Source organism: Geospiza fortis, unplaced genomic scaffold (assembly GCF_000277835.1).
Source record: "Geospiza fortis unplaced genomic scaffold, GeoFor_1.0 scaffold13, whole genome shotgun sequence".
In the NCBI taxonomy this organism is placed as follows: Eukaryota; Metazoa; Chordata; class Aves; order Passeriformes; family Thraupidae; genus Geospiza; species Geospiza fortis.
The window spans coordinates 1,402,616-1,414,021 of record NW_005054384.1 but is presented as its reverse complement, the minus strand read 5'-3'; the positions used below and the strand labels follow the sequence as shown (position 1 = coordinate 1,414,021).

General features: G+C 45.3%; 1 protein-coding gene across 2 annotated transcripts in view; it reads left to right on the top strand.

Annotated features, from left to right (window-relative positions):
* Positions 1–6: 6 nt before the first annotated feature.
* RERG (RAS like estrogen regulated growth inhibitor) overlaps positions 7–11,406 on the top strand; it is a 93,995-nt gene continuing 82,595 nt past the window's right edge. The window contains exons 1-2 of one of the 2 annotated variants that reach the window (XM_005425298.2): positions 7–44; positions 1,493–1,667. In XM_005425298.2, coding sequence (XP_005425355.1) covers positions 1,607–1,667 — 61 coding nt within the window. In that variant the 5' untranslated portion in view covers positions 7–44; positions 1,493–1,606. Of the gene's footprint in view, positions 45–871; positions 1,317–1,492; positions 1,668–11,406 lie in introns of those variants that run through there. The other variant, XM_031060518.1, reaches the window with a different exon arrangement.

Genomic DNA, 11,406 nt, shown 5'->3' with positions numbered 1-11,406 from the left:
CGGGAGCGCCCGGGGCCGAGCCGGGCCGGGCTGCGAGCAGAGAGGTGAGAGCCGGGCGGGGCACAAGGGAGGATGAGGAGCGCGCATTGTCCGCGGGTGCGGGCACAAGGGGGGAGGAGGAGCGGGGCTTGGCTTCTCCGCGGGTGCGGGCACAAGGGAGGATGCGGAGTGCGGGGCCGCAGCCGCGGAGCCGCCCCGCGCACCTGCCCGGAGCAAAGCCCGGCCGGAGGGACGGAGCTGCCGGTGAGCAATCATAGCTGGCTGCAGGGAAATGGGAAGCAGAGCTGTGAGCGGCCGGGAGCTTCCATGGGAGGCAGAGCCGGTGTCCCAGTCCCTGAGTATCCCATCCAGACGCGTCCTGAAACAGTTCGTGCTGTCCGTGGACACTGAGAGTGGTCTGATACTCTCAAGCGAAAGGAATCAGGAGCATTTAGACATCAGAGATTAATCAGGACCGTTCTTGATGTTAGCTGTCTTTACTTTTTCTTTTTACAAGCGTTTCCGTATAGGAAAAAGTCTTCTGCCTCTTTTTTTGTCAAAGAACACGTTAGAAATGCATTTTGCTGTAAGTGAGGAGTGCCGACATCCTACGCCACTGTTAGAATTCATGGCTCAAGTGGGTGCTTCAGCACAGCAGCAAACCCGTCACTGGTTGCAGTCACACGTAAAGTTCTACCTTGCTTTAAGGGGAGAGCGAGTATTTGAGGGTTTAGTCAGGGCTGAGGATCACCATCATCACGATTGCCATATTGTCACTGAAGATCTTAAAGTATGCTGCAATGACAGGTATGGTGATAGATTTCACTGTCCAGGTTAGCAGAATCAAGGTCATGCAGCAAAACTGTGAGCACAGACAATTCTCCAGCTCAAAGTGCAGTACCAGAAACTCTGGCATCCTTCTGCTGACCCCGTGCTTTGCTCAATGTTTATGTATGAGCTGAGGCAGCTTAAAAAGGAGCGCTGGAGAACTTTCTGGGTATGGATTTGTTTAGGGCAGTGAGCAAGGTACAAGTGCTTAGAAGGTTTTAAGGCAACTGCTGCTGAGTAATTGAAACCTTTTTGGAGCTGGAGGGCTCAAGGAAAGAGTAGCTGTCTGCAGGCACTGCTACTGAGAGCTCACAGCTATTAAATATATTCTACAAAAAATTATTCCCTGCATATGATTCAAATACAGTAAATACATGCAATTTCAGCTGAAAGTGAAAGGAAGAAATAAATAATTAGGAGCCTTGCAAGGCAGGTGCTTGGGGTTGTTAAGTACCTTTTGCAGTCTTACAGTGCCAGTGTGAAGCAAAGCAATAGCCAGAAAGCTGAAGGTAGGTTCTGCACAAAGAGTGCCAAATGTGTCAGTGATGTTACTGCAATGCTTAAAGCAGGAACACAGCACCAATTATCATGATTATTTAAAAAGGAGAAGAAAAAGGAGGGGGTGGGCAGGGGAAGGGGAGAGCCTGGCTCCTTGCAGTTCCATCCTTGTGCTGTTCTTCCCCAGGCTCTGCATTGACGTCACAATGACACGGTGAAGCTGAAGGCAGGAGCTGGGAACAGTTCTTCTGCTTCACTTTTGGTAATTGAGGGAGTTTGCCACCACTGCCTTCCTTCCAGCATGGCCAAGAGTGCAGAAGTGAAGCTGGCGATCTTCGGTCGGGCTGGCGTGGGCAAGTCAGGTATGTTTGACTCCTGGTTTTTTCTTCTGCTTGTCTTTGGGTAACTTTTTGCTCCCTCTGTGCTGATAAACTCTTCATAAAAAAAGGACATCTCTGACCTTCTTGTCAGGGAGGTTGGGATTAGGCCAGGAACTCTCCCTTCTTTGGAGCTATTTTCTCCAGGTTCTACCAAATAGATGTATTTTTATCACTTTTTAAGGAAAAGCTCAACAACACCAAAACAAACTTCCCAAATCAAACCCACTTCTCATGGAGTAAGTAGATACATTATTCTTCTCCAGTGGAACAGAATTAGTGATATTCAATTTGTCTCTTCTTAGCTTGTGTTCAATGAAGGCATGGGGTATTATGCTCCCTATCCTCTGTTCAATATTAGATGGGTTTTGTCACAGTTGTAATTCTGGCTGATTTCCACAGGAGATTTTAGACTCAGCAACTCAAAGAAGTTTTGTTCTCCATGCTCTCCTGGATTTACATGTTTACCAGCAATCTAAGGCAGCACCATGTGTAAAGTTTGCATTTGTAGAGATCTTTTGAGAAATAAACATAGTCTGTCGATTTCATGTGGTAGAGACACAAGGGGGAGGCATAAATGTTAAAAATCCATTTGTGCAGACAGCCTTTCCTCTGGCGAGATGAGGAGCAGTGTGAGGCTTGCAATCTCTCTCAGATACTTCAGGGGTGTTGCATTAACTTGACAGCTCCACGACCACTCTAACAAGTCCTTGCACCACAGGGATGAGGAAATGAGGAGACTGAGCCTAATCATGCTCCTGTGGCACTTTGGGAACTGTAAGATACTGTTTCTTTTAGGAAAAAAAATCTGCACAAGAGAAGGCAGGAGATAGGATGTCCTGGTAAGAGCATTAAGCCAGACTCAGCTGCCATCAGCCAGCTCCAGTTCCCCAAAGCGACTTTTATGTTACACATGCCAAGGTTCTGTCCTATAAAAGCATTACAGTTTCAGTAACTTGGGAATGGGTTGTTTATAAAAGCACATTTACCCTGAAGGTATTTTAGCAGAACACTATCAGTGAAGTAGTTCTGTCAGCTATCAGGACAAAAGGCATATGTGAGGCAGAAGTTCTTAGAGATTATACTGCTTATTCAAAGGCAATGCAGATTAAATTCCACCTTTTTGAATAGAATGCCCCAGGGAATGCTGATAATATACTGGGATAAGTTTGAACTCTTCCTTCTTCCCTGCTGCTCTTACCCCATCCCTCTTTTGTATTCATATTTCACTGTCCTACCTAAGTTTTGCAACTTCAGTGGTTCCCCTTTTGGTTTATCTTACATTCAGTTGATGGTTTCTGTGGTTTTCCAGCGTTTTTGCTGGATTCAAAATAATGCAAGAGAACATTGAAATATTTGCAGTAAAACAAACACTAAAAGAATCCCCCCTCCCTGATATTCTTAATTGTTTGAGAGCTTATATTTAAAAAATACAAAACTACCTTTGAAGTGCTCCATTAAAATGCTACACCAGCATAGGATCAACAAAAGCCTTTTTTACCTATTGTATTCTTTTTGTAGATTTCAATATATACTAGGATAGTGAAAATAGTAAAAATGTTTTCCTGTAGTCCTGGAAATGGGTGGGAGACAGAAGAAATGGAAAGCCAATAAAAACATCCTAGTCCTTCAAAGTCTTCCTCCTCTCTCCTTTTTTTCCCTTTGAGATGCAAGGAAATATTACATAAAATATGAATGAGGTCCCCCCTTTTGACTGTGACCATATTTGCCAGTCTGTGTGGAAATGAAGGCACAAATAAGTGGGCAGCACAACCGGGTGAATTTACTGGGGTGGAAGGGCCACAGAGCACTGTCAGCTACCTGAACAGAGCCTGAACTGTGCCTTCCAGAATCTCCAGCTTGCTTATGAAAACCCCTCTTGTACATTCCCATAAAAGGATCCAGTTTCAACAGCTTGGCCAACTGCAGAGAAATAAGTGTGTGTGTGTGTGTGTGAGGGGGGTGGTGTCTGAAAATACCTATTTGCCTGTAGCCAACAGCAACAACAGTGGGGGCTGTGCAAGTGCTGTTTGTTACACCTTTGCTAGGAACAGAGCTGGGCACAAAGCAGCCTGCAGACAGCTGGGTCTGGTGGGCAGTACCCTGCTGGAACAGTGTCAATTGTGTGTTTTCTGGTGTTACCACACCATGCCCTGTCCCTGTGACCAGTTTTTCATGTGCTGTGGGGACAGGACCCTGTGGTCAGAGCTTGCTGGAGCAGACTTGGCCAGACAGCTGGAAGATAAGCCAGATTCCAGAAGCAAGAGCACAAGGCAGAATGCTGGAGCACACATGCAATGAAAAGGAGACTTTGGGTGATAAATAGGGCCACTGCAATTGCCAGAAAGTCATGCCAAAATATGGTCACTGGCTTGCTTTCCTGGCTTATCCCCATTGCTGAGGAAGAGCCAGGCATTAGGTTCTTAATCTGTAAGTGGCTGAAGCACCTGACATGGTCTGTGGAGTTCCAGACATGCTCTGCAATGTCCTGGAGAGGCTCCTCTCCCACTGCCTGACCAGAGCTTGGGTCAGGGAGTCCCAGCAGCTGTGGAGAAAGAAGTTCTGTGCTCCAGGACAGTGTGTGGAGAGCCAGAGCTGTCCCTCAGGCACTACAGAAGTTGTTGGACCTGTTACCATTACTGAGAGCTGAGGAACATCCCAGTCTCACTGTTAATGGCAGGCATCTGTTCTAAGGGTGAAAGACTCCCTGTTGTACAAAGCAGTCCCTCCCAAGACTCTCCCAAATGTGTGGTGGGAAACCAGAACGCTGCTCACAAATCTGAATAGTGATAGCATCTCCATCAAAATAAATATCTCAAAATGTACTCACTGAATAGTGATAGCATTTCTATCAAAAGAGATATCTCCAAATATACACTGAATAGTGATAGCATCTCTATCAAAAGAAATAGCTCAAATTTTGAGATACCTCAAAAGAGATTTATCAAAATAGTTAAATCCAGGGAAAACAAAACGTTTATTTCTTTCCGCTTTCTTGCTGCTTATCAAGTTCCCACAGTTCAAAGGTTTAAAAAACAAACGGGACAATAGCTAATGTGAGTGTCAGCTTTTCACTGCTCTCCTTCCTTGCCTTGTCTCCTCCTGTCTGCTGGGGAAGGCCAGCAGAATGGCTAATCAACTCACCTGGCTACTCAACTCACCTGTCCTGTTTTGCCTTTTTACTTAATGCAGACCTAAACCTTTCAGATAGAAAAAGAAAAGCAAACCAGCTCAGAAGGAGGCACACAGGAGTTCCCCCAGACCAGAGTTACACTGAGTAATGGCCAAACTCACCAGGTACAACCGGCTCTCATACAGTGCACTAGGTGCTCCTCCATTCACCCTGCTCTTACTGTATAAAAGCTGCATAAACATTGCTTTAAAACAGCTGAAAGAAGCCAGATGAGGAGCTCTGCCTTAGCCAAGGAGCAGTTTGCAGCTGCTTCATTTGGCAAGAGGAGGAAGTGCTCTGTGGGTGGGAAGGGACATTGCTGAGACCTGCTATAGATAACAGGTCTGTACCTCCTAATTTGGGCTGGAGTCAAGCAGCACTGAGGAGGGGAAAGAGCTTTTAAAGTCTTTTTCTTTACAGCCAAGAGGAGCTTGGATGGAGCAGAGAATTAAGGTTGAAGTGAATGACTTAAACACTGCTGTTTAAATTGTTCTTTCACTGAATCCTACAGCTTCATTCCTATGGTAACAAAACTGAGGATTTCCTCAATAGCTCCTTTTAAAACTAGAGTGGTAGCAATTAATAAAGACTTGAAGGCCTTGCTCTTCCATGTCATCACAAGACACAGTATTTGCCCAGAAATCTAAAGAGGAGTGAAAATGTATGAAGCAGGAGGAGAAAAACAGGGCATGTACTGGATAACACTGCCTGGCTGATGCTCTTCCAAATCATAACTCAGTGAACTATGAATGCTCAAAATACCTCTGCTTAGGAGCCTTTCTATTTTGGCCAAAAAAGAGACAATGTCCAGCTGCAGCATGTGCTGTCCAAGATGCCTTTTTGCTCTGTGTGTGCCAGGCTGAACACTCCCAAGTTTCTGGGGTAGCAGGGCTGGTTTGCCCAGCCCCTGGCAGATGCAGTTCTCATCTGTCTGGATGGGCTGAGGAATGGGACATGGAAATGTGTGTGGCTTCAGCAATGGGGAAGATACTGAGGATTTCCCCCAGTAAATGATACAGAGGATTTCCCCCAGTAAATGTATCAGCTCCCAAGCAAATCAGTGCCTGTGCAATCAGGTATGTGGGGCACAGGGCTGTTCTCACCTTTTGATCCAGCAACAGCTTGGATGCTTCCATTTGAGCAAAAGGGTGACCAGAAAAGTGGTTTGTGTGAGTGTCACTTCACAAAGAGCCTGTGCCATCACAGAAATGAAGATCTTATCAAATCCAGTTATTTTAGAGTCACAGTTGACAAAGTCCTGAGCAGATATATATTTTTGTATCTGTTGGCTTATGGTATTTTCCCATGTCTAAGCCAGGATGGGGGAGAACATAGCTGGGAGAAAAATACCTGGTTTTGAAAGTTCCTGCAGAAAAATTCAAGTAAGCAGCCAAACCAGAGAGTCCTTCAACAAATCTGTGTTTTGTTTTCATTATTTGGGGATATGCCTGAAACACACTACCAGGGATCACTTCCCAATTGCAAGGTCTGGGCATGTGGGAAATAGAAATTCATTCATTGTCACCCCATCCCCCATTCAAAAAACCCTGTGGGTTACTGGGAAAGAAGCCCAAAGTGATTTTTCTACTTCACAAATCCCTGCTCATATATTTTCCCCCACCAGTTGCATTTCAGGGACTTTTGCAGAGGAAACAGGAGTTATTAAGGAGTGATTAGTTATCAAGCTCACAGCTCTGCTAGTAAGGCAGGGAAAGCTGCCACAAGATCTTCAAAGTCCAAGCTGCACCAACTGATGTATGGATCACTGTAATAAGGTGCCTCTGAAATCCAGAAATGTGGGTGGAAAGAGGCTGGATTTTCTGTTGTGGGTTTTGTTTGGGTTTTTTTTTTTTTTTTTTTTTTTTTTGTTTTGTTTTGTTTTGTTTTTTTTTTTACTTACACTACCGTAGTAGGTCAGTTGTCTTTTTTTTCTTTTTTTCCCCTTTGTTCTTAGGAATGGCAATGACAACCAGATGCTTAAGTGATTATTGAGTGATCGTGTTTAACGCCCACTATATTAATTTTTGGTATTTTGCAAAATTTAAAAAAAAATTGCTATTTTGTACTATTTTGCTGGTAAAGTACTCATAAAACAGTCCAAATTTTTACATTGTCTGGTTTTACACTTTTCAACCAGCTCCAGCTCCTCTGAAGGGACTGTGCCTGTATGTGTATAAGTCATAACAGTAATTAGGCCACTAACTTTAAGATTATTTCTTCCCCAACAAGAATACAAATCTGTCCCCTTAGAGCAAGTAATATTGCAAGCAAACAGCTGCACTGAAATAATCTCAAGCTCCTGTTCAGTGGATGATGTTGATGCCCATTCAGAGGGTGAGCCCCAGGTTCATGCATTGGTGAAATAAGTTGCATTGTGGCTTTAGCACACAGATACAATCTCTTTAGCCAACAGCCTTTCTCAAAACTGCATTTGTTGATCTTGTCATGCTAGAACTAAAGAGAAGAACACCAGGAGCCTGGGCTAGAGATGCAAACATTTGCTCTGCTTGTGCCTGTTACCTCCTCCCTTTCCTCTGCTTGTTTCCCTATCCATGGTTCACTATAGCCTTGCCCTTGCTGTAGTAGAAACCATTCATGCTCTGCTCGACATTTGATCCTCCTTCTGGCTAACCATGAAATCACAAAACGCACAATTTCTCTAACCAAGTGCCAACGTTGTTCATTCAGGCATAGCTGCCTCCCCTGTTCCATCTCATTTAACCACATCTGACACCAGCTCTACCTGTACACCCTCTGAGCAGCTGGTGGCAGCTGTTGGAGCTAAGACTAGTCCTGCTGTTCTTCTTTTTTTTTGTTGTTTAGGTTGGGCTAAATATAGCCTGCTGTTTGATTACTGAGGAAGGAATGCAAGGATTCAAGATTAATGCGTGCAGCACAAATTTTTCCCTCGTCCTGTGCCTGGCCACCCCCTGCAGCTCTTGCCTTGATAAGATAGCTGCCCTGCCCCCTTGTCTCCTGCAGCTTTGCCAAAGGCAACTGCAAAGCTTCCTGCTGGAGTTCCAGGAATGGTTTGTCTGGTTTTGGTAAAGGTTTTCACTGCTTGGGTCAGTCTGCTGCTCCCCAGCAGGGCACAGAATGCAGAAACTTTCAGAAACAGCAAGATTTTTAATCTTCCACAAACTTGTTGCTACCTCCCTGGTATCTAACATCCTTTTTCCTTGCATATATTTTTTCTTGCCTTGCTTCTTCTCAGCTGTCACCCTCCCCCTTCCAATTCCCTAGAACTGTGCATATTCCCTAAAGACTGCACATGGTGAAATGGCTTTGTTCTTTACAGGAAGACTTTGTATTTACAGTTCCTTTCTCATCCTCCTCACTCTGGGCTTCCTCCCATCTCTGTTTCTCATCCCCAGCTCCTTCTTTGCCCACACTGTCAGTGCATTGAGCATCATTAAATATTCAGGGCATGAGATCCAGGTGAGCTAATCCTGGCAGCAGTGGTGTGATGCAGCAAAGAACAGTCACTCTGAAGTGGCTCCCACTGGAACTGGTCCTGGAAACCACTCCTTGCTGTGGATTTGGAGGATGTTGACTGCTCCAGGCAGTCATTGCCTGAAGCCAGCTTTGCATAGGTTAAAAAGGAAAGCAGTCTATATCTGTACATAGCTAGCCTTGGCCAGAACTAGGTAAATTTACCTATTTTGGCTTTGTGGCAGAGCAGGAGAAACAAATTATGTCTATATTTCTCAAAGAAACTCTCTTTTTGCATTTACCTTTGTGCCACCCTTGAGCCTTTTACATTTACAGCACCCAAAAATAAATATTTTAGGTGTATGAAAAACTAACACTGCCCTAAAGCAGGAGGATCAATGAAATGCTTTGGGCTCTAGCTGAGCCCCGGTTACAGGGCTGTGATTATCTGCTGGTGACTGGAGGTGTTTGTACCCTCTCACCACACTCCTGGCAGGGCCCTGGTGAGCAGGAGAGACAAAGAATTCCCCTAAGGTGGCAAGGGAACTGTGGCACCCTCATCCATTTGCTGCTTTCTCTCCAAGTCTGTGTTTGCTCAGTATTTCTGGCAGCCTTTTATACACCCCCTGCTGCAGAGGCAATCCCAGCTTTGGGCAGGGACACCCCTCAGCTTCCCTTCCCTCTCCACAGGCAGTTTGAGTGGTGCTGCTGGAGCTCCCCACTGGCACCCCAGAGTTTTGGCACTCCCACCCCACAGATCTCATCCTGACCTGCTGTTTGAGCCCCCGTTTCCTTCCCTTCACCTCTGATCAAACCAGCCCCTCCTGTTTTCATTGACTCCTACCTTTTCCTGGAGACAGGCAAACAGCTGAGGGAGGTGCCTCTGTTTCTATAGCCTTTTCATAATTCTGAATGGGAAAAGTTCTTTTTTTATGGCTGTTTCCCACCAGGTAGAGCATTCACGCTGCTGGAGTCAGTCTGCAGCTGTTTCAGCTCCTGATGGATTTGCCATGTAGGTGTTGGGAAGTGCCATATGTTATGGCAGTGATGCTGTAGATAACTCATATTCTCTGCATCCAGCATGAAAAGATGAATGGCAAGAGAAGCATGAAGCCCTGGGGAAGGAAGTAGTAGATATATTAAACATATGTGCAGCTTTAAAATGTCATAGAAATTGGCTGGGGCCTCCAGCTGCCTTTCCAGAAATGTTAGACAGTAGTCTGCTTGCAGGAAAATGAGGGAATATGTTGAAAACATCCAGCCTGGGTTTGAAAGCACACAGAGCTGCCGACATTCCCAGGGTGTTCTGCTGCCTCTGGGGTCAGCAGCAGAGGAGCTGCAGAAAAGCCAGAGCAGAGGCAGTGGCAGTGCTGTGCTACCACAGGGGACCTGTTTGGGTAAGTGGCTTGAGAAGTTTTCAGGGTGGAAGGATGCAAGTGGGCAGGATGTATTCTCCCAGGGAGGGAATTTCTCCAGTGCCTGAGCAGCACTGTGGCTTTCCCAAGGGCTGTGGGAGCAGTGGCCACAGCACAGCTCTCCTGCAAGGCAGGCCGCTGGGACAGAATGGGAACTGGGGTGAAGGAAAGGGGAGCCTGAGAGTCCCAAGTCACCCAGGGAATTGTGACTTGGGCATTGCCAGAGCTCCTTTCCATGATTTCTCCTCAGGGCCAGGGCTGCTGAGATCCAGCCTGAGGGATGGCTCCCAGGCTGGCAGTGTCTGAGCCAGCCCCTGTCGGCCCTCTGGGATCCTTCTGGCCCTTTATGGCTCTGCCACTGACACTTATTACTGACAGCAAAATAAAGCACAGAAGTAACACTTATTTTCATTAAAAACATATTTGGCAATCCTGTCTTTCACTGCTTTTCCAATAGGGCTTAATTTCATTTTGACCCACAGGACCACAAGCACAAAAGGAGCTTGTCTTTACTTCCTTTCCCCTCTTCATGTGGCTTTATTTTCCATCCAAGCCTCAGTCTGACTATAATATAGTCTATCAAAGATTTGCACAACCCTGCTCTAGAGAGCTGCTTTTGTCAGCAGCTCATCCCTGTGCCTGCCCTGGGAAACAAAATTCCCACTCCCCAGAGCAGTGGAAGCCAGTTAGAGCTGTTAGCCATGATCTCTGCCTGACCTACCCAGCAAGTGACCCAGAGGAGCTTCACAAGTGAGAACTTCAAAAGTGTCATTCAAAGCAGGAAAGTGTAAGAAGATCAGAGTCAGCTCTTTCTTCTTTCACTGCAGAATAAATTGGAAATTATTGAAGAGTCACCACAGAAGAATGCAGTATTAGACCCATGGGTGGCAGAGAAAACACACAAACAAAAAATCCCCACCAAACCCCACACTCTACAAAATGCTGGACATGGGAGGATGAGTGCCAAAACAAACACCTCATTAGCCAACCTCAGTGGCAAAATCTGTGATGCTCTGCTGCTTAACCCAACTGGATTCCTTTGGTTATGTGCACTGGAGTTAGTTCTCCTCCAGGCTGATTTCCAGCATGAAATAATTTAATAGTGATCCACAATATGTCTTGGCAAAAAATTTCAAAAAATTTATCGCCAATTAAAGAAAACTTGACCTTTAGCTATGTGGAACATTACAGGTCTCAAGATATTACAGTAAACTGTGTCCTGGACAATCAAACATCCATATACTAATCTTCAGTCTCCCATGGTAATCTCAAATAATAACACCTCATGCAAGAATACTCTTTTGTTAGTATTCAGTGTAATTAAACCAGTCTAGTTCTCACCACCCACCTCTGTGTATTCTCAGCATTACTTTGGTAATTTCTTGGCAAATTTTGTTTGCAGTTTCTGACCCAGCATGCGAAATAACCAAGCCTCTCTCATGAAAGCAAACTGCCTCTATTTTAAACATACTCAGTATGACTGGTTTCTTCATTAATTGCTATTTGGGATCTAGTATGAAAGAGGCCCCTGAGATTTAGCTCAGTACCACGGTGCTGGAAATTCACATAGTGTTCAGTGCAGACTGGGAGGAGTTTGGGAGCCTGTACTATAAGAAGTACTTCTATAGTTTGGACAGGTCTTATGTATCATTCTGCAGACTTCTAGGACTCCACAGAAAAGACCACACTCTATTTCCACTCTTTC